Raw genomic sequence first — 22,684 nt, 5'->3', positions numbered from 1 at the left:
AACCTTTTAAACTTGCAAAACAGAATTACTTCTTGGCTCAGTGGGGTCAGGGGGATTCCAAGAGAGGGGTGTTATACAAGGGTAGTCATCCAGAACGCATGAACTGGACCTAAAGATATATCAATAAGGGTTTTCATTCAGTATTCTAGACTAGGCGTTAACTGGGCTGTAGTGCTGAATTGAATCCTCTTACAGCATCTGGATGGAATTGTGAGTATTGGCATGTCCACACTTAGATAGAATTGTGAATGTTGGCATGTCTACACTTAGATAGAGTTGTGAACGTTGGCCTGTGTCACATTTAGATGGAGTTGTGAATATTAGCATGTCCACACTTAGATAGAATTGTGAACATTAGCCTGCGTCGCATCTAGATGGAATTGTGAATATTAGCATGTCCACACTTAGATAGAATTGTAAACATTAGCATGTCCACATTTACATAGAATTGTGAATATTAGCATGTCACACATAGATAGAATTGTGAACGTTAGCCTGCGTCGCATCTAGATGGGACTTTGATTGAAGGAAAGCATGCCCGCGCCTACATGAAACTTGAATGTTAACATGTGCCACACTTCTGTGAACACCAGACGGCGCCGCATCTGGATAGGATTGTGAAGGCCAACAAGTGCCACACTTAGACAGAACTGTGAATGCTAGCATGCTAAAGGTCATGTAACCCACTAACCAATATAACCTCAAACTCTGCATACCTATCTCACCCAAAAACTCACACAACCATCTCTCGCACCACAAGCCGCACGCACTTCACAACACTGCAACAACACATAAGCCGGAGCAACAGCACACGCGGACTGACACCGATCCAATACCTGCACCAAAGCTCAGCACCCGGTGTATACCGAGTTGAAGCTGCCAACAGAACACCACTCCTATCCTATCCTACTCCCTCTTCACCTTACTAACCCATCCCACCTTATCGTTTGCAGATCCGCCAGAGCGCCTGGGGACCAATTCCGTTGGTGACGGTGCGCGGTACAAATACCTTTAACATTTAACAAGTGAGGGGGGCTAGAGTGAAGGAAGTCTGGACAGCAGCACATGAAATTAAAAAGAGGAAGCAAGCACTCTGTTTAGGTTTGGGGGAGGTGTAGGCTACTTATTTATTAGTGAACTAAAAACTACTGTTAGCATGCAAGTTTACGGGGCCAATTAAGGATACGGAAACCTGAACTAAAGTGGCCTTTTACCAAATATCTAGCTGCCTTTGTGAGGGGTCTCGTTATCCACCCCAACGCTCTGTGTGTGTGGCCAAGTAATTTTATGTTTGAAGAGCAGCTCCTGTGCGCAGTTTGGCACTACCACACCGCGACGCCGAAGAAGTGCATGTTTAGTTTTGAAAACTTGAAGACCAGCGACAGCGTCAACTGCTGTCTACTCGCAATGCTGACGGCAACCTGCAGTCACTTCCGCCATCTTGCAACTTTTTTTGTGGTTTACATTGGACAGTACTATGGGATGAAAGATTGATTTAACTATTTTTCTAAATAAAGTTTTGATATTCAAAAGATAGGTTGGGATTGTTTTCGGTCCCCGTTTAAAACGCGAGTTGAGGCGTCTGTAAAAACATGCCAATTCCCCTGCCCGGTGTTCACTGGAAGAGACCAGTGCCAGGCTCTTTCCTAATCCTCTAAGTGGCAGATAAGTGGACCTTTCGGAAGGAAACGCCTTTGTTGTGTAAGGCCAAGCTTGTGTGTGCCAAGCAGGTGCCAGTCGTCGCTGCTGGGTCCGACCTTCAGCGCAGGCTGGAAAGTAACCTCCAGAAAGTGCGAGAGAGGGAGGCAGCAAGGGACCTCAGAATGATGTGGGCGGTAACCGTGAAAATGGCGGTTTTTTCCAAATGCCTCAATTTTTACTCTGCTAACAATTCCGTGGTCTGCAGGGAGATACACACGTCTGTGGTTTTTCGAGTTTCATTTTCCATAAGAATATCGCAGAGATGGAGGTAAAAAAAAACGTTAAAAGCTGCAGAATGTTTTTCTTATTCGTGGGACTACATTAGGGGGGTTAAAAGGTGCCCATCTCTGATGCACACCCTCTCGCCACCTTATCCATGCAACGCATAAAAGAGCCAGAATTCACCCTTTCGCGCATTAAAAATGAATGCACAGCAGAAGTATGTACCAATACTATATTATGTTATCCATTTTCACCATCAATATGGAGGTGGAAATGGGTGATTTTTTTTCTGCACATGGGACAGTGTGACATTTGCCTATATCAGCAAGTTCAGTAGGGGTGTAGGATTGCCAAATCAAACAAAACCAATGAAAGAACCACCAACATTTAGCTGCTCCGCTTTAAAGACTCTTTAAAGAGCTGCTACGATTGTATTAACTTTTTGACCTCTGCATCAAAGGCCTCAATTTAGATGGTCATTAATAACTGGCCTGCTGCAGCTGTTCATGGGGTAGGAAAAAAGGATGTGACATGGATAGAAAGAGAGAATACTGAGTGCTAACAATAGAACAAGTGAGAAACTTAGGAAGGGGGAAAGAAAAACACGAAAGGAAAAATGCAGGTGGAGCAAAAGAAAATAGGAACTGAGGGGGATGGTGAACAGGAAAATGATAGAGTAATAGAAATGGTAAAAGAGAGAAGAGGTACGTAAAGAAGGGACAGAGAAGTAGAAAGGAAACAAGGAATATAACATGGATGTATGTAGGAATGCAAAAGGTTGATGGCCGTACAGGATGCCAGAGAAAGGGGACATTTGAGGTTGTGTGGGTAGATGGCTACATCCAGGAATGACTGACTGGTGAATAAAAAGAGAATTACTCTATTGGTGAATAAAAAAGGAATTGATAGGTTGATCGAAGGGAGAATAGATGTATGGGAGAACGTAGTGATGGATAAAGGGGTAATGGGCGGATGGGTGTTGAGATGGATGGAAGGCAAAGGGGTGTGAATAGATCTAGCAGAAAGTGGGATGGATGGATAGAACTGAAAAGTTAATGGCGTGCATGTGAAAGGCGGCGGGAGTGATATGTGGTTAAAGAGATGGAATGGGTGAATATGTGACTAGAAGGTGGAATGGATGATGGATGCATGGATGGGGAAGACAATATGAAGAGAGGAAGGGAAAGAAAAGGAATGAGGGGATGGTCCGAAGGAAAAAGACAGAGACTGCTTCCGGGGTGCAGCCTCCATACCCCTCTCCCCCATCTGTAATAGGTTGACTGGACGCACTGCTGATGTCAAATTGTAGCCACTTAAATTGTACCCGTTTTGGAGATATCTTACCCCTGCTAAGCTGAAGAAGTAAAGCTGACAAAGGATTACCCACCAGAGCTAAGAAAGACAGCCTCCTGCCTCCCCCAACGCTTGGTGAGGACTCTACCCTGCAGTTTGGTTTTCGAATGCCAAACGGTGCAAAGATGTCCTACGACAGGGCAAAATTGCAGTTAGCACAAGTCAGTCGCTGCGAGAGGAGCTGTTGTGAGCCATCAGGACAATTTCAGAAGCCTCTGTAGGACCAGAGGGGAGCAACACGGGAAAGAGCTCAAGCCACCATTCCAGGCAGTGTCTCCAGAAAGTACAGCAAGAGTTGAGCATTGCCAAGTCTCCTGCTGGGCACTTCCACTACATCAGTACTAATTGTGTTGCTCTGGCTTCACTGGACCCATGTAAGATAGCCACGCCTGCTGTAGCAAACTGAGCTATACTCTTCACCAAGAGAACCCATGAGGGTCAAATTCTGTCTGGATCAGCTGCCACTTGTCTAGTTCAAAAAGAGCCCATCACCAAGAACTCCTGCAGTGCAAATACAAGGCTCTTCTGCCCACCGTGGCTATTGTGTAGACCAGCTCCCAGCCAAAAGATCCCTTGATGAAAAGAATCATGCTCTAGAATCATTTCAACGTAAGATGGTCACTTTTAGAGGTTGGCTAAATTCCACAAGGCTTGCCAAATGACACTGGTGTAAGGCAAAAGCTCCAGAAAACACGTACCACTCGTTCATCTCATCGATTTTGATGATCATCCACGGTGATGCCTATTGACAAAGGCTCCCTCTGACTATTCATTAAAATACATGCCCTCATAGACTATTAATTGACAATATAGACTATCAATTGACAATGGTTAACTTTACTTTTAACATTATCTTCAAAATTTGCCTCAAACGTTTGGTCCTAATTTAGTTAATACAATTACACTTTTTAAAAAGAAAATACCTTCCCCCGCGCGGATCTTTGTCTTTATTTCGTAAATGAGGCCTAATCCTCGACCGTGGTCCGAGCGGCAATAGGTGAGCCATGTGATATGATATGGCATTTGTAACGCGCCTATACACAAGTGTTTTAAAGCGCCTTTTTTGGTTTGCCGTTATTTACAAAACACTGTGCAAGTGGAAACTCTGATAAAGTGCATTAAGCCTGTAACCCTTTCTCAGTGTGAAGCACTGCTGCTTTCCGTGCGTGCTGAATGGGTTCTGTCTGTTGCCTGTGCTAGGCCTGTTATGTACCTCATGGATACATGCACTGAACCCGTGTGTCAGGGAAGTTTACAATGATGGTCCCTGATGGTTGTTCTGTCAGGGCTACGCTTTCCCCCTTTTGATTTTGCTTTTTCTGCCCCTGCTGCCTGCCTCGTTCTTACAATCTTGTTGTTTTTGGCCTGAGCTGACAGGCGTCTCGCGTAATCTCTGTTTGCAGTTCTTTCTGCTTCCCTGGTTTCTACCATCTCATGTATGACCCCAGGTGAGGCACCTGTGACCCTACACTTCTCAGACGACATCTGTTTTTCTCAAAACGTGTCCTGAATAAATAACTGCGTCATCCGACCTTCATCTAGGCGCAGATTGTAAGCTTTCTTTCATGAACTCACGTCTGTAGTTTGTAGATGTCTGGACGCTCACATGTTACGCCACACTCAAAGGTCTTCGTCCTTGACCCCTTGTTATACTGGGCTGCCTCTAAGGTCGCCTGGGCCCTCTGGAGCGTTGGATGCTGCCTCCTGGTCCGTTTTGAAGCCTGTGGCAGTACGCTCCCTGTTATACAGAAAGAGCTTCAGCACAGTTTTTGGGATAGGAATTTGCCAGACTTTACAATAATGGTACTTACTACCTGTCCATAAAATAGTAACGGATGTCAAATGGTATGTTTAACTGGGCATATGATAACAATGCCTGGAAAATGCATATCTAACGTAAATACAAGAGCCAAACTATTGCTCTGACAATGCTTGTTTTGAACAGGAATTCAGTGTGAGGGCCAAATGCATGGATGCACATATTGCTCATAAATTAAGTGGCTTAAGGCACACTTGGGTAATACCTTTTTATTACACCAGTAGCTGGTTTACAGTTGCCATTAAGTTGTTACATTTCAGAATATTTCTCAACAGTAACATTGGCTCCCTGTTAAGCACAGAGTGTGAGGAATTCGACAATCCGCACGGTGGGTGTGCGCTCACCAGGGCATTTTTGAAATTTTAAATAAAATTGATTGATGGTAGATCAACCTCCAGAAAATGTGTGGGGCTAATCCACACACATTTTCCTATGCTCACTGCATGACAGACACATAAACCTGTGTATTCTGGGTGAACGCAGCCTACAGGCGCAGTCCTCCCTGTCACATTTAGTTGAGAGCTGACAGGTGGAGTACATGATGCATCTCAGAATGGGGAGGGCCAAACCTTCCTCCTGCCATGTCCAGTCTAATTAACTAACAAAGGCTTCATGGATCCGCCCTATCCTTTGTTGGGCCTGCAGAATGGTGCTGGCCTGAGTTGATCCAAAAACCATTAATTCGGTTTTTGTGTTGTTTAAACACATCCAGTGCCTCTGTATCCAGGTGTCAATGGTGTTGTATATTTCCTCTAACTTAGCACTATCTACTGCATAGTTTCCTGTTAATTCAAAAATCAGCTGCGTATCATCGGCGTAATTGGTAAAAAAATATGCCAATGTTTTCTAGCAGTGAACAAAGGCTTCTTATGTAGAGGTTAAACAAGAGTGGAGACAAGCTGGCTCCCTGGGGGACTCCAAAAAGTATCGGGGTTGCTTCAGAGAAGTTTTCACCCCAGTGTATTCTCGCCTTCCTATCCTTAAGGAAGGATGCTAACCAAGCCTGTGCTATTGATGAACACCCCACTAATTTGTGCAGAGCTGCTTGGAGAAGCTGATGGTGTACCAGGTCGAACGCAGCACTGAGATCCAGCAGCATGAGTAACCCGGGTTTAGCTTTCTCTTTCAGTTCCAGCATGTGTGTTTGTAAATCCAGCATGGCTGACTCTGTGCTGTGAGCTGCCCTGAAACCTGATTGTTGTTCGTGTAATACATCTACGGTTTCCACATATTTTTGTAGCTGATTAGTAGCTATTTTGTCTAAGTTTTTTAGGATAAAGTTCGAATTTGTGATGGGGCGGAGGTTACTAGGATCCTTGGGATCCAGACCTGCCTTCTTCACTAGCAGGGTTATCGTGACCTTTTTTATATCATCTGGGACTACTCCCTCTGAGAAAGAAGCATTGACTATCCTTGTCAGGATCGGTGCAAAAAGTTCTTTGTGATCCAAAATGATCTTGGTTGGAAGAATGTTTTCGGTGCAAGAGGTTGGTTTCATTTTCGACATCACCGTACATAATTCTTCCTCTGTGACCGCTGAGAAATTAAATCTCTCCCTCTCGTTTAGATTCAGATTTTCTCCCGGGGGGGTCTCGATGCTGGTGGTGTCTCTAGCTAGGATGATGTTGTTCCTTGCTTTTAATATTTTCGCAGCAAAGCCCTCTTGTACCTTGTCACAGTCTTCTTTTGATGGAATGTGTGGAGGAGAGAGGATCTTAGGTTTTTCCATATCTTTGAGTATTTTGAAGAGTTTGCTGGTTGAGTTAGGAGCTGCCTCTATTTCTTTGTTATAATGCTTAGACTTGGCTTCTTTAACTGCCTTTCTGTACGCTTGGTCCTTGCATTTCCAGTCCTCCCTGTTTTCCTGAGTTGGGTTCTTACGCCATATTCGTTCTTTGCACGTTTTACTTGTTTGTGTTTTAGTGTGCTCATTATACCATTTGCTCTTATTGCTGTTTTTCCTTATCAGCTTGCTTTTTAGTGGTGCATACACCTCTATCATCACCTGCATATATTTGGTGTATTTCATTAACATATGTTCACAGTCATCATTGACTGAGAAGGACTCGAGGATCTGAAGTAGACATGGTTTTAGTTGCTCTGATCCAATGTCTTTAAAGTTTTTGCTCATGACTTTGACATGTGGGTTCTCTAACTGCTTAAAAGAGGAATTTAGGAGTATCTCTAGAGTCACCAGACTATGGTCAGACCATATACATGGCTCTGTCATTACCTGTGCTGATTGTAGGTTGTTTGTACAGATCCAGTCCAACTGGTTGCCCTGCGGGGTGGTGGGCTCATTATTTACTATCAGGACATATTATTTATGACATTTTCCAAAGCGATGGCCTCTTTGTCATCTGGATTCCCTCTCCACCTATTCACATCCCCTACTAATAAGGTGGATGAGTTGTCAGAAACCAGTTTATCTATTTGCGAAGATATTTCGTTTTCGAAGTCTGAGGTCAAAGAAGGTGGTCTGTATATAAGAATAATATTCAGACAGTCATTTGGTGTGTGAGTTAGCTTTAATTGAATGGTTTCACACCCTGTACATGCAAAATTTGCTTTAAAAAGGTGCAGCGCTTCTTTGGCTATAACTGCTACTCATCCGCCCTGTCCGTGGTCTCTTTTTTTATTGTATAGTATATACCCCTCTGGGACTGCATTTATACCTGCTGGACCGATAGGGTCTTTTAGCCATGTTTCAGTAATGCACATAATGTCCAGGTCCCTTTCTATAATTAGGTCGTGGACACTATGTGCATGTTTGTTTAGGGGACGTGTGTTCAGCAAACCCACTTTTAAAGTGACTTTATCCCGTTTGTGGGTTGTTTCCTGCCTTGGATCCCTATCCATCATATTGATTTTCCGGTTAAGGAGTGCTGAGGGACTAGTTAGTTGCTGTGGGTGACTGCCGGCTTCCTCTTTACTCATTTCCCGTGCTAGAGGAACGGGAAAGGAGAAAGGAGCTCGTCTTTTATTTGCCGGGGAAAAGTGAATCTGATGTCTCATAGAAGTTATGATCTGCTCAACATAGAACTTGGCTTTATTGAAAATAAGATCCATTATTGATGAGTTGACAACGAACGGCATTCTGGTTAAAAAGAAAATTGAAACCTGGGATTGGTGCAACCAGTGTGATAGCTTACTGATATATGAGGCATACAAAGCACTAAAAGCAAGCTAAATTACAATTTAATAAGTTACTGAGTTATTTGTTGTTATTTCCATACCGAAGGACAAGAGAAACATACATGAGATTTTTGTTCAATATACTCAGTACTGTTGTTCTAGGGCCGATAAGAGGAACCCGTGAAGAGCGGTAGTGTCGCTTATGTTTGCAAAATATTGAGTCCTGGGAACATTTGATAATGCAATGCCATGAAGTGACTTTGCTTAGGGATGGATGGCTTAAGGACCTAGTATCGTAGGCTACTGTTGATCGGGGCGAAAGAATATGGGCACTGCTGTTCTGTGGGAACAACAAGCATGTAATTATATCATTTGTGCACTTTATTAGGGAAGTGACCCAATACCTAGGTGATCATCCTGATTGTTTGGTATAAGATGGGACAAATGTTGTGAATGGGTAGTCTGATGAATCCAAATGGATGCAAGTAACTTTAATTGGAATTGTAGACATGAGTTTGGAATTTTTAATATTAATTAGTAAAACGTGATATGTACAATGATGTGTTCTGATGAATAAGATAGAATTTTAGAAATTGGTGAAATGTATGGTACTTTAGCATGATTTTATTTTGTATTTGTGAACTAGATTGAATTGTTAGGGGTGAACATTTAAAAACATTTTTAAATTCAGATGAATCTGCGCAGTTAAAATCTATTAACACCATCTCATAGGCCTTTCTGAATTTAACACTTGACAGGATTACAGGTCTGGAAACTTCTCAAGAAGAGACAGAAGTAATACCATAAAATCACAGATATTCAAATTACAAAGGCTTTTATCATCAGCCAGGCCCCGAGCAATAAATATCCTATGAGCCAGGCATGAGTCACCAAGAGTAGATTTCCAGCTCTAACGCAACAGAAAATAAATACACTGTTCCTAGTCTTTGCATCAAGGCAGAAGAACTGCAATTGTAATGACATTTTTTTGTATAAAGGAAAATGCCCTTTGAATCGTTTATATCGACTGTATCTCTGGAACCTTGCCTCTTGGAGCACTCGTTTAGCCGTTGAAATGTTCAGATGAAAATCCTCTATTAGATGGAACAGAAACGATTTTTAAAAATGCAAATTAGGCAAACGTACATTTCATTGCGCAGAAACAGCACACCCCAGTAACCCATTTATCCTATCGTTCGTAGTGACGAGCACGTTATGTTGAGATGGAAAAATAATTTGTGTTGAAGGGTAGAAATGTATGAACTACAAAAACGTGTTGCTAGCTTCCCCTTTGCACTAGCATGATAAAAATTGCATCATTCAATTCGTGTCAGAGAGATACATTTGGGGAGCTGATTATTAAAGTGGTCACATAGGTGGAATTTACTGTTACAGACTGTGATCCATTTTAATGAAAGAAATCTCGGAGATGATATCAAATGGGAGGAAAACCGGGTGTAGGAGTTACTCCCATTGCCCCCTACATTAATATGCCCAATGACTACTGAGGGGAAGGTCTACTTTGATGTCACTTTGAGGACACTGTACAATCATATACATTGTCAAATTAGATTGGGGAAATCATACACACCTCAAAACGGTGAGGTTTCTGTTCTATAAAAGGTCAAACACACACACTGACACTCAGAATCAGAAACTCACTCATTCACTCTCTGACTGATGGGGAAGAAGGAGAGAAAGGAGGATTGATAACCAGAAGGAGATAGAATAGATAGCTCTCTTTTTGCACCCTTTTTGGATTGTCACAAGAGCCCAGAAAGTGAGACCTAGGAGGAGTTAAAGTCCCAGGCCTTCTTCAGTGTTCAGTGGAAGAGAAAGCAGACAGGCTGTGGAGAAAAGCTGATCCTATCTTACTGGCTGAAGCGCACCTGTTCCTGGAGGGAGATAAATGAAGCAGTCCTTAAGAGGGGGCCCACCTGTCTGTGATTGAGCCAAAAGAAATGGTTCTATGTCACTACATCAACAGGCGTTATTTGGATTTTTTTTAAATGAATATTTCTTAACGAAAAACTCATCAAAATTGATTTCGTTTTATTTTTGGGGGGATAGCCTCCCAGTCCCCCACCCCCTATTGAGTTTGAACTATTCCCAACCCCCCACCCCGTATATTTATATACACTTTCCCAACCCCCTATACATTTCAATGGGTTTTTTCATAAAAAAATATTTGTTAAAAAAAACATCGAAATAAGGACTGTCGAGTAAGCGGAGTATGAAAACATACCTAAGCGTTTTATATATATGAATTGAAAGAGTCTTGAAAAGGCAATGAGTGAGGTCACTAGGGCCATTTAATACAGGCCAGTGGGACAAACCACTATAAATACCTTAAACTTAAATACTTTTCTTGGTGGCCCAAAAATATCAAGCCAGGCGTCCTCGTGCTTTTCATTAGCTGTGCGGGTGTGAAGACGGTGGAGTATTGCTGTTCAGTGACGAGTCACTTTTGACACAGCTCGAGATGCAGCTATATCGATGGAGTCAGCGTTCAAGACAAGTGGAGTCGATGGTTCCAAACAAGTCAAATTGGCTGTCGGAGTAAGATGAGGTGGCATTCCATAAAGGTGAGGCATTGGCTTCCAGTAGGTCGAGTTGGCTTTCTAGACCGGGTCAAGACAATGCTTCTGTGGATCGAGGTGGCGCTCTGATGTAGCGGGTGCTTCCACAGCAGTGAGCCGGCGGTCAAGTTGCATCAGTGATGGGCTTCACTGGGTTGAGTCTGCATCAAGACAGCTTGAAGAAGCAAGCAGGCAGTTTCAAGTCAATAGAGTGCCAAAAACAGCAATGCATGTCCCGAAGCGGCTTGAAGAGCGTTCAAGCTTGGTTGAGCTGGCTCAAAACGATCTCAAGGAGGTAAACAGGGTTCTGAGCTGGCTCTGGACTTTGAGATGCTGGGCAGCTCGATTCAGGGATAAAGTGGGTCCTTTGTTTCTGCACTTCCACTCCAGGAAACCTCTGTGGCACCTAGTGGGGGTCCTTAACCTCTAGTGTCCTGGTGCTAGTGTACATGCAGCAGAGAGACCTGGGTCCTCAGCAGTTTCCACAAAAGTGCCCTGAGGTGGGTAAGAGAAGAGCTATCCTCTTCCTTGGAGCCATTTGCCTTAAGCTCTATGGCACTGGACGTTTGAATATACTGTATCCCCAATGATTACATTATTGGCCTATGCTGTGGCTGGGTATGCCGTAGTTAAAAGAAAAGGATCCTCTCAGTGGAGTGATTAAAAGAAAATGATTGTGAATATTCAGCAACTCAGGATAGATCCGTTGATTAAGGGGTATCCCTAGAACTGAAAAACAAGGAATGCAGCAGAAAGCTGTACACTGTCTCCCCGTGTTTTGTCAACTGGTTTCAGTGAGCTGTTTTTTTATGCCACCTTCTTCTGGACTGTCTTCTTACAAGGTTGTGATTGTCATCTGCATTTTCGGGACATACTCAGCTGATGCAATTTCTCAGTGTTAGGTTGCCCTCTGTTGTTCTAATTGCAAAGTGCACCCACTTCAACATCAGATACCATTTCAACAAACAAAATGAGCACGTTCTACGCAGTATGATAACATCATGAGTCAAACACAGACAACAGGTTCAAGTTCTTTCAACAATGTTTTATTAACCAAAAGGCAGGGTGGAGCAATGTCTACTTGCCCCATGCTAAGGTGGGATTTCCCTACCTAAAGAAAACTAAAGATAGTCTGTATCAGAAAGTCCAAAGTAAAACATCTGTCTGGGTCCAAAACCTATACTTGCTCTCACAACGAATTGCATACATTGTGTAGGTATGTTAGCATCAAAATGAATAGTGTTCAAAACAAAGGTTAGAGCTTCCTCTAGCGCTTGGCGTTGTAATCAGCTCCACTTCATCAAGTTCAATGTAGCTCATCAAGCACAGGGGTTCCCTTCGCCAACAGTTCAAATCTTCCAGCTTTCAAAACAACACTTGTCTTAAAAGTTAGCAAGAGATCTTTGCACAGAACAAGCTGCTTTATAGGTGTTTTCAGTGGCTTTTCCATTCAGGGGGCACCCATTACAGGTCACGCAACCGGTACCCCTCCTTGACTGCTTTTCCATTAACACCAGTCCACTGCTTCTCCTTAACAGTGAAGCTTGCTTCATTCATATGTGTCACACTCATCTGACACTGTATTGTGGCTTACTTGCCAGCATGCACTTGTTACACTTTCGTATGTTTCCTTGGCTCTTGCCAATTCATCTTTCCTTCTAACATACAGTTCTGTGCACCTTTGCGGCATTTGGCCAATGCTGGATTTCTCATATCATATGCATACAACGTTTTGTGCTCTTTTGGGTTTACTAGCACTTGTTTTCAGTTGATGCAGTTCATTGTTTCAGTACCGTTCAAAAATGTCCTTTCTGTAAGATTCACAACATTTCTTTAACTTCTCTCAAGATACAAGAGTGTTCCCAACTTGCTTTCATTTCCTTCTGTATTCAAAATGCCTTATTTCTGCTTTAACTTCACATAACATGTGTGGTTTCCATTTACATCAATGTCCATAGCTTTATTTGTATTTTGTATTTTATTATTTATTTAGTGCTTTAATCCAAAGCGCTTTACAGTTTAACAACAAGGAAATATCAAACAAGGAACATTAGAAACAATAACAGTATGCATGATTCAAACCAGAAAACAGCATGTGGAACAATTTGCATTTGAGAAGGAAGAGGAAAGGAGTGGGGAGGGGAAGGAGAAGAGGGAGAGAGAGTAGGGAGTAAAGGGAGTAGTAGGGAGGAAGGAGATCATGGGAGAGACAGGGAAAGATAATGGAACAAGGAAGAGGGTATTGGGAGGAGAGAGAAAAGCAGAAAGGGGAAAGGTGTCAGGGAAGGGAGTGAAGAAGGAGTGATTTCAAGCAGGAGCGGAAGGAGGAATAGGTGGGAATGGAGCAGATAGTGAATGGTAGGGAGTTACAATGTAGGGGGGCAAGGAGCTGAAAGGAGTGGAAACGAGAAGAGGCACAAGGAGGTGGGGGGACAGAAAGTAAGAAGAGATCAGCAGAACGAAGGGAGCAAGAGTGGGTATAGAGTGAGAGAAGAGAGGAGAGGTAAGGAGAGGCAAGGTCATGAAGAGATTGAAAGACAAGACAAAGGAAGTGAAATTTAAGTTGGGAGTGGAAAGGAAGCCAGCCTAGGTTGGAAAGTGAGTTGGAGATGGAATCATGGGGAGAGAGAAGACAGAGGGTACGGAGGGCAGAGTGGTAGAGGGATTTAAGGGGGGCAAGCTGGGAGGCGGGGAGATCGAAAAAGAGAGAACAGTAGTAAAGTCGAGAAAAGATGAGGGAGGAGATTAAGAGCTTGGTAGCATGGAAGGTTAGAGAAGAACGGACTTTATGGATATTGAAGAGTACACCTGCCAGCCCAGTGTCCCCCCCTTCTGGTTGCACTCACCGGTCAGACTTACAGCGCCTTGTGAGGTCCTTTGCCACCAGGGGTTGCCTTCTTCCTGTGCGGTCCATCACAGCTTCTCCCAGCGGCCTTCCCTGGCTTGGGCACACCCAGCAGTGCCTCCTCTACAATGCAGGACTCACACAACCGTTTCCCTCGGTCTTACCCGCCGCCTTCTCACAGCTTGCCACCTGCCTCTAGCGTCTAGTACCTTCACTTCCCATTGCTTATGCTTTGCACTTTATCATGGGCCTCGAGCGCTCCTCCTGCCACACGGCTACACCCGAGAGGTCTTCCTGCACCTAGCAGTTCGTGGGCGTTCTCCCACAGCTGACTCCATTTCCTTCAGGATTAGTTCCCGCCTCAATTCTCACTCACAAAGGACTAGACTGCTTCACTCTTGTTATCCTCCTCCTTGACCCAGTACCTAGCTGTGGTTGATAGGTGTTCGCTTTCACAAATTAAGGATGTGTTGTTCTAGGTGTTCTCTTCTTCGTCCCAGTAGCATACAGGTGCATTTTGGGGAATCATTTTGGGGAATCACATGGAAAGGGCTGACAAAACCCTATAAAGGCTTGAAGGATGGAGGGTTCATTGTGAAAGGGAAATGAGGGATACCATGCCTCACCAAAGGACTTAATTTCCCCACTCCCCAAGTCTCCTCCACCCAGGTGATCCTCCCTCGCATATCCATCCCCAGTGCCGGAAAAGCGTTGGCCTTTCCTTGGCCACATGAGAAGAGGATACCGGGGGAAAAGAAGTAAGGAAGCACTCAGGTTCCTCAAAGTGGTCACCTTCACCTTCCACAATCGCAAACATTCAGAAGTTACTTCTTTCCACCCCTACTTCTCTTCCCACAGGGCATGGCGGTTCCAGTGTTTCTTTCTACCCACACTTCTCTTCACACAGGGCAGCTCGGTTCCAGTGTCAATGAACAGTTAATTACCGGCTCAACGTTTCAGTCTCTAAAGAGCGAAACGTTGGAGGACGAATGCCTCCTTACGAGCTAAAACTGAAAGTAAGTGCTGTAATTATGCTACTACGCAATCTTATGCCATCACAGGGACTCTGCAATGGAACAAGGTTGACAATTATGCATCTACAAAGACACATCATAGAGTCCTGTGTGATCGATGGAACTTGTACTGTGCATAACTCTAATTTCATCTGATACGTTTAGCCTTTTACATGACCATTAATAAGTCACACAGACCTACACCCCCTTCCTGGAAGTGATCACTGGTAATTCCGATATTTAAGAAAGGGGACAGAAGTGACCCTATGAATTTCCGACCGATATTGGCCTTTTAGATATGCTAGAACGGCGTATGTTACTCCAGGAACAGCTAGTTACTTTAGAAAATTGCTTCTCAAAACAATTGCCTGCATGCTACCTTCACCTAAAGTAGGTGTAAACATTTCAATTTGCAAACTACATGACAAGCATAACAATTCTCGTGCCACTCAATTCACCACATACACAGAGCACACCATTTCTTACTCACAAACAGTGAATTCTCACTAGAAAATAGCTAGTGGCTTCACATGAGGCCTCCATATAGTGTCTCCTTTACTCCTAAAATTTGCATTCTCTATGTTTCCTTTATTGGGTCGGTCGTTCGTGTTTTTACTTGGTTGTGTGCATCGTTAGTTTTGTTAAAAGTTCCAATTTTTATATAACCTTGGTTGGACATTCTTTAGTTTGGTACCACTGTACTATTGTTGTTTGTGTTGCATCTGTGCAAGCTCACGCCCCTCCGGAAGAGTATAGCCTGCACTTGGCCCATGTTCTACATTACCTAAATAGGTAAAGGAAGTATCTGTTTGGCTGTGACTGTTTCACATTTATGATTGGGATCACTGCTTGTTTAGTAGTAGTGTGGGGCTGAGTAGGCATTCTGCTGTGTTGCTGCTCATGGATAAAACAGAAACACTGTGCATATTTATTTCCCTAGCATTTTGGGATTGTAAAATAAATAAGATGGAAAACTAAGTTGCAATTGAGAATTAATATCTTGTAACAAATTATGCTTTTTTTCTCCAGTGAAAGCAAACCAGTATTGCACAATTGTATTTTTCAGAGTACCTGTACTGTGTGCATAATCATGCGGAAGCAGATCATTCTTACACTTCCAATTTAATGTACACTCTAATTATAAAAAGGATGAATATGCACGGTCTAGTTTACATCCATTTAACCTTGCAGTCAATGGGGCATATTACTATAAATGGTCGGTGGCAGCAGAGTCTTTGTTCAAGGGTGAGTGATTGTCATTACACCAATCATAGGTGTTCTAGCCTCTCAAATCTTCAAGACTACAATTAAAACATCCAAAACCTGACTCGCCAAGAAATGCAAGTGCTGTTAAAAAACAAACACATAAAAGTTACATTTGTAATTGAAATAGAAACTCAGCAAAACCTGTCCCTGTTATAATCCAGATAGGTATTTAACTTTATGTAGCGCTTCATAGATGCCTCGTTGAACATCGAGGCACTGTGGTTATTATACCTCAGGTGATACTCAGTTAACCCACCTCTGAAGGATGTTAGCCAATAAGATAGCTCAGCCAGTTGAGCACTCGTTGCTGCGAACTGTGTGTGATCTGTAGGTTGCTGGTTCGAATCCCGGCAAGGCCAACTCTGCCTTTCATCCTTTCTTGGTCGATAAAGGAGTACCGACTTCGGTTTGGTGATAATTGTATTAAATATGTTCTATGTATAGCGCTTTGCCAAAAGCGCTATATAAATAACCATTTGACCATGTGATTAGATGTACAATTTAGCATGGAGTCCTTGCCTTTCTCCACTGTTGTATCATAACCTTGGTATACCATTAGGTAGTAAAAGCTCCAGGAAATGAGGAATTTCATTAAACATCAAAAGACAATTCTGCTATCGAACCTCAAAACATACATCCCAATTCATGCTTGTTTTACTATGTAATTGGCTAGCTTTTTGTGTTTTCAACATTTAAACATATACAGGAAAGATCAAATAGCCAGACCTTAGATGAATAATGAAAGGTGTAGTCTGCCACAATCCAGAAAGCTGCCGCATAGTAATGATTTCCATACAGTTTTTGCACACGTCGGTGGGATGTGGTATACATTTGACTCTCTTGCAAAGGAGAAAAGTCTTTTTTACTCTCTTAAAATCACATTTACTCTCAACGTTTAAAAATGGGAGTAAAATGCTCCCACCTCAAAATCTTATCTGGAGCACTGCTCGCATCCCTCTTCAAACCAACCTCCTCCCCTCTTTACTCCCAAGGCAATATGGATGTGTCACTCCGGGGTGTAGATGGAGAGTAGAAAGTAAGATCCAATGAGCCTGGGCTGTTTAGGACTGTGGGCACAACGTGTTCGTTTTGTAAGCGCAACAGCAGTGGGGATCCCCATCCGAACCTCCATTTATAGACAGGCGTAGGAGGTGGGTAGCGGGCTGGCAGTCAGCAAGGGGGTTGGGAGTTTCCGTATATGTCAAAGGAACAGAAGTGGGGACCACTGCATGCTTGCAGGTTGACTCACCTTTAAAGAACGATGGGGTGGGCCAAGGGGTGGACTGGCCTATAGGGAACTCTGGAGATTTCCAGGTAGGCCTCTGCACCCTGGGCCTCTTTTGTGTAAATTATTTTGTTAACAAATGTTCTCATTGGAAAAGGCTTGGGCTTGCTGAAAGTGTGTAATATGTGTAATATGGGGCCACTTCGAACACTATTTTCTGGGCCTCTTTTGGTTCCCAGTCCACCCCTGGGTTGGACATCACCTAGAGAACCGGGATGCCAAAGAAGTACCACAGGGGCCACTGACAAAATCAGGGATTGGTGGTCTCCAATTAAACTCCAGCTGGAGGCACTGTGCAATTGGTGGGGGGAGAGGCTGGCTTGCTAGCTATGAGTAAAACCTCAACTCTGCAAACGTGTGTGGTTAAGCTGTAACCTACATCAATACACCTGCGGCCGTTTATTGTCCAACAACTTGCCTCTTCTATGAATTTGGGGAATCACGGGCGTGGGAGGGTGTAGTGTGGCGATTAAGGAATATCGCAAGTGTGTGTGCTTTTGTATTTTTATAGCTGCCTGCATTTTGGGTCGCACAGTGGCATGCGCTGTCATGTTGTTGTACCACTGCAACTACATGCAACAAGGCATTGTGTTATGTTCCATCCCCACTGTGTAAAATGAATACTGGACGAGCCCTGCAGCCACACTGTATTTTTGTACACACGGCCCTTATTACTTGATGTTGATTTTAACAGCTGGGTTCTCTTTTTTTCTATTCCAGACTCCCATGACCAAGGCAAGGGCTCTTATTGGCCAGGCAGGCGCCTCCTTCACCAACTCGGTGAGTGTTTGTTGGGTCGCAGCTCCTGCCATACGTGGCCAGATTCAGCCAGTAGTGGGGTGAACCTGTCCAGTGGGGGGGGGGTCCTCCTCGGGGGGCACTGAGTAGGACATGGTACTATCCCACAGGCCACAGCTCCCCGGGGGCCCATGTGTCAACCATTGCTCAGTAGATACAGTTTGAGCATGTTTAGGCCCCACAAAGCAGGGTTATAAAATTGCTCCCAAGCTACACACACATCTATAGATTCGGGCTTGAGGAAGGAAACGGAGCAAACGTACGCATTCCACAGATTGTATAGGCCCAGTACCACACGTTTGGAGGTAATGGCAACACATGCCGTATTTGAAAATGCTGCTTTTTTTAACGCTTTGCCAAATTTTGAGTTTCCTGACTGAAACTCTTCAAAGCTATCTGCAGTTGTGTGGCGGAAATTTCCTCTGCGTAAAAGCGTCACTGCACGTGGTGACTCAGACTCATGCGGGCACGTGTCCTTTATGCCTGAGTGCTGTATGTGGTGAACTCGTAAAGAGGCCCTATGGCTAGAAACGGAAGCTCTAACACAGAGACTGCTCAGCTGTAGACAACGGCACCATCATTACATTACACCCCTGGTATTCAAACCTTTGTATGCCGTATGAGTAACAATATTGTCGATCCCCCCTTCAGTAAAAATATTGCTGCTGGACCCCCCAGATGCCATTTCTGCTTATATGTTTTATTCCAGTCAATCCCCGTACTTCCTTTTGCAAGAGGCTCGCGCCCCAGTCTACCTGGACACCCTTCGTGCCCCACCTAAGGGGGCCCAGCACCACAGTTTGAAGACATCTGCATTACACTGACTTGGCAAGTTGTGGCCCAAGGAAAGAGAGCTCTATCCCACCTGCTGCCCATAGTTTACAGCCCCATGATTCAGACAGCGGGACTATTTCTCAGGTGTATACACGCTGTACAGGCACAGGCCCAAGGCAGCAGAGTAATGCTCCAGATTACCCAGATGCTACAGCAGAGCTATCTCTCAGGCTATGCAGATTTTACAGTTCTAGGCCTTAGGAAAGAGAACAGTTCCTCATAATACACTGGTCCTGCGGGCCCAGGCTTCACAATGTTTTAACTCCCTTCCTACAGGGCAACAAATGTGCACTCACCATTAGCCATTGGCTAGCGATATTTAACTCTTGGCGAGTAGGAAATTGTGTGCTGTATGAGTAAGTATAGAATTAAGGTGGCAAGTGACTTTTTATAGCTGGATAGTAGCTTGCAACTTGAATTGCTGCCCCCTGCTACCGATATGCCCCCTTTCTACCTATTGTCTCTTCTCCTCTGCTGTGCCATAACGCCTCGTCTATCCCACCTCATCGCTGTCTCTTCCCCTCTCCTTCTCCTCCAGTTCACGGTGGTGCCCCTGTGCTGCCCCAGCCGCAGCAGCCTCCTGAGTGGTCGATACCCGCACAACCATCAGGTCTTCAACAACTCCCTGGATGGGAACTGCAGCAGCCCAGACTGGCAGAAGCACCAGGAGCCACTGGCCTTCGCTGTCTACCTGCAGAAGAAGGGTTACCAAACCTTCTATGCCGGCAAATACCTCAACCAGGTACTGGGCACCGGGAAACGGGCTGGGCTTGGGGGAGTGGGGTGTTCAAGGTGTGCTACATGGGCAAATATATCAACTAGAGACAAAAGGGGATACCAAATCGATCATGGGGCACTGCATCTAACAGGCACTTGTTTTTTTTTTACTTCAGCTGGGCCCCATGGTATGGGGCCACCAGATCTTATAGAGTGGCAAGTGGCTAGACCAGGTACAATGCCCATGTGGAGACTTCCTGTTGTGTCAAACCGGCATCGTACACATGGCAAAATGGCAAATTTGTACTTAAAGATCCCCCCATACATTGACCATGTTATTAACACTGGAAATCAGGTTGGTTTCCGGGTTATTTGGCTCACAAAGCATCTTTTCGTAGCCGAACTGAATTTAAACGAGATTTCCCCACCAAGAAGAAGGTCTTTGTATCTCAAATGCATGTTGAATATTTTTCTGGTGGTGGAAAATATTGTCCCTTCTCTCTAAAAGAAACTGAATCAAAGGTCTGTTTTTTGTTCCTATGCCCCAGATATCTTGATAGCAGAAAGATGTGGTTGGCACAAATGTTTTTTGTCTTGTATAAGGCAACATTGCACTCAGAATTTGCAGTGGCTAGTTATATTAATAATGCTCAGCTCCAGAGATCGAAATGTTTAAAGAAATGTATTTTTAGGACATGCCTGTTGTTTTTGTATTTGATGGATTTTTAGGGACTATGACTACTGTTTATATCAGCTAATTTTAAAGAATTGTTCATATTGTTTCCCTTGAGTGATTTCTTTATTTATGATATGTTATTGTTTAGGTGCCTTTCGGGGTGCTTACCCGAAGTAAATCTTTATTGAGCTGATTAATGGAAATTGCAGCTGGTCATGAGCCTGGGGGTACATAATCAACTTAAAAGCAGTTAACCATCCCCAAATAGTCTAAGTCCCACGCAGAAAATTCACCTGCCATCTGCTGATCTCCAAAATCCTCTACTTTTGTGCACCTCCAGTTTTTTCTTCAGGAGGAACCTGGCATGCTTCTCATTGTGTGCCCCCCTGCATTAGTAGCAACTATGAGGCCTGGCATATCGGGCCTTTTACAGGGGTCCCATCTTATTCAGCTTAGATTCTGCTTGATTTAAATTTCAGAGATTGAAAGTGTCTCTGATTTGCACAGAAGCCAGAAAACTGTTAAGCATCTAAACACACTGGGGGTGCTCTTGAAAATGTCTTTCAACTAATCTTGACTTATTAAAAATAAAATTGTGGTGGTGATTGGTATCTCTGGGTGCATATTAGATCTTTTTTCAATGTGTATTTAATTGGGATTTTTGAAATAATCAAATTAAAAGCAGGACTATTAAACCTTTAAGTAACTTGGGCTAACCCAACAGGACTGCTTGGATTGCTTTGGCTGGAAGGCATTTCCCAAGAAACGTCACAGTTGCTTTATTATGCTTCAACAAGGGTTTATGCCAAACCAATAATTTGCTGCGCAACCTGCTTTGGGCATTTCCTATTGCCAGCCCACAATTTAGGGAAGAAAGCTAGGCAATGCTGAAAGATGCTAAGGTGCTGCTTCAGCTGACCGGGTCGACTGATCCATGCATGGACCCACAGAGGAATGCCTGAACCAATTTCTACAATCCCATAAACTTTAATCAAATCCTACAGTACATTTGTATTAAAAGGCAGCATTGATAAACTATATAAAACATTTACTGTCTTATTAATTCTTTTTGATCATATTTTCTCTCTCAAAGCTTAAGTGGCATTTTGCTATGTTAAGGATTTCAATCAGGCAATACACCCTGGTCTCAACCTAGTATGCAGTGCGCAAATGAAATACTTGTTTTATTGTGTCTGTAGGTTCAGTATTCTGAGTGATATACCACTCATATCACACTCCTTCTCAAAATACCCCCAGGTCACAATGGACCAGGAATCAGACTGGTTGGTAAAGGTAATATTTATGTATTTATTTAAAATTCAAATCAAACATATGTTTTAATATATGGGGCAGCAATCACCAATGTGGTGACAATACAAATAAAAAGGTATGTAAGGCAGTTAAATCCACTTTTAGCAACACAGAAGGAAAATACCAAGAAAATAACAGTGTTGGCTTGTTGGAAAGATAGCACTTGAGTTAAGATGTCCCCCTGCATATTCCCTATCCCACAAATAAACAATTCTAAACAGATGTGAGTAAGCAGCAGGTTTTCAGGAATAAAGAACAGTGTACAGGATTTGAATACAACCTTCACTCCCCAAACAAGAGAGAAAAACGGTTTGGAAATCTTACACTTTTAAAATGTCATTCGAAAATGGCTTAGCAAAACAATGAAACGTTTGCAAACATCCTTAAATCAATATCAATTCCTATGGGAGCAACACTGGAAAGATGCTAACAATCAAAGGCTATAGTATGAGCAAAAGTAAAGATTTAGGATCTTAATGGAAGTTTGGAAATAATGGAAAACAACAATCACACGTGTAAAACTTTGCAGAAATGCAAATTCCTGCCTAAAATTCACTTAACGATCTTTAAGAAAAATGGGTGAAATACACTGTTCTTGTATACGGTTTTGTGTTGGGATGTAGCTACAGGTCCTATGTTTAAGTGAGAGTTGAAATGAAGTCTCTAGCTATTAAATGGAGGGAGTTATGCAATGTTGAATGAGAGGTGTTTTTAGGAAAATAGAGCAGAGAAAAACAGAACATCGGTTTTAAAATGACAGGTTAATTTTACTTAAACGAGATTTCATGGCTAAGAAAAAGAGAAGGCCACCCGTTAATCTCCACAGTTACACGGCCGCTCGAAGCCTTCACGTGGTGGATACCCCGATTTCTTTATGAGAATTACTTTATTTAATCAAAATCACTAATGGCTTATGTTCTAGTAAAACAAAAATGAAAAGAAAATTGGCGCTAACACTAGGAATCACAGACAGGGTTGCAATAATGATTCTGACAGTATTATAAGTTCTTAAGGTAAAGATAGGATGGTTGAGAGCTTGGGATAGGACAAGGAAATATATGCTATGGTTTCTATGTTTCCTATTAATACTTACAGTCCACTTTAATTTAAGATTTTGGACCGTCAAGGGT

The 22,684-nt window shown here is 43.3% G+C and overlaps 1 protein-coding gene across 1 annotated transcript in view; it reads left to right on the top strand.

Moving 5' to 3' along the window:
- Positions 1–22,684, top strand: part of LOC138492090 (N-acetylglucosamine-6-sulfatase-like) — a 248,993-nt gene that overhangs the window by 59,939 nt on the left and 166,370 nt on the right. The window contains exons 2-3 of the mRNA XM_069619057.1: positions 17,939–17,998; positions 19,389–19,592. Of these exons, the coding sequence (XP_069475158.1) occupies positions 17,939–17,998; positions 19,389–19,592 (264 nt within the window). The remainder of the gene's footprint in view (positions 1–17,938; positions 17,999–19,388; positions 19,593–22,684) is intronic.

The sequence above is a fragment of the Ambystoma mexicanum genome, chromosome 10 (assembly GCF_040938575.1).
Source record: "Ambystoma mexicanum isolate Mex_15411 chromosome 10, UKY_AmexF1_1, whole genome shotgun sequence".
In the NCBI taxonomy this organism is placed as follows: Eukaryota; Metazoa; Chordata; class Amphibia; order Caudata; family Ambystomatidae; genus Ambystoma; species Ambystoma mexicanum.
Note: the sequence above shows the minus strand (reverse complement) of the source record. Positions and strands in the feature narration are given on the sequence as shown.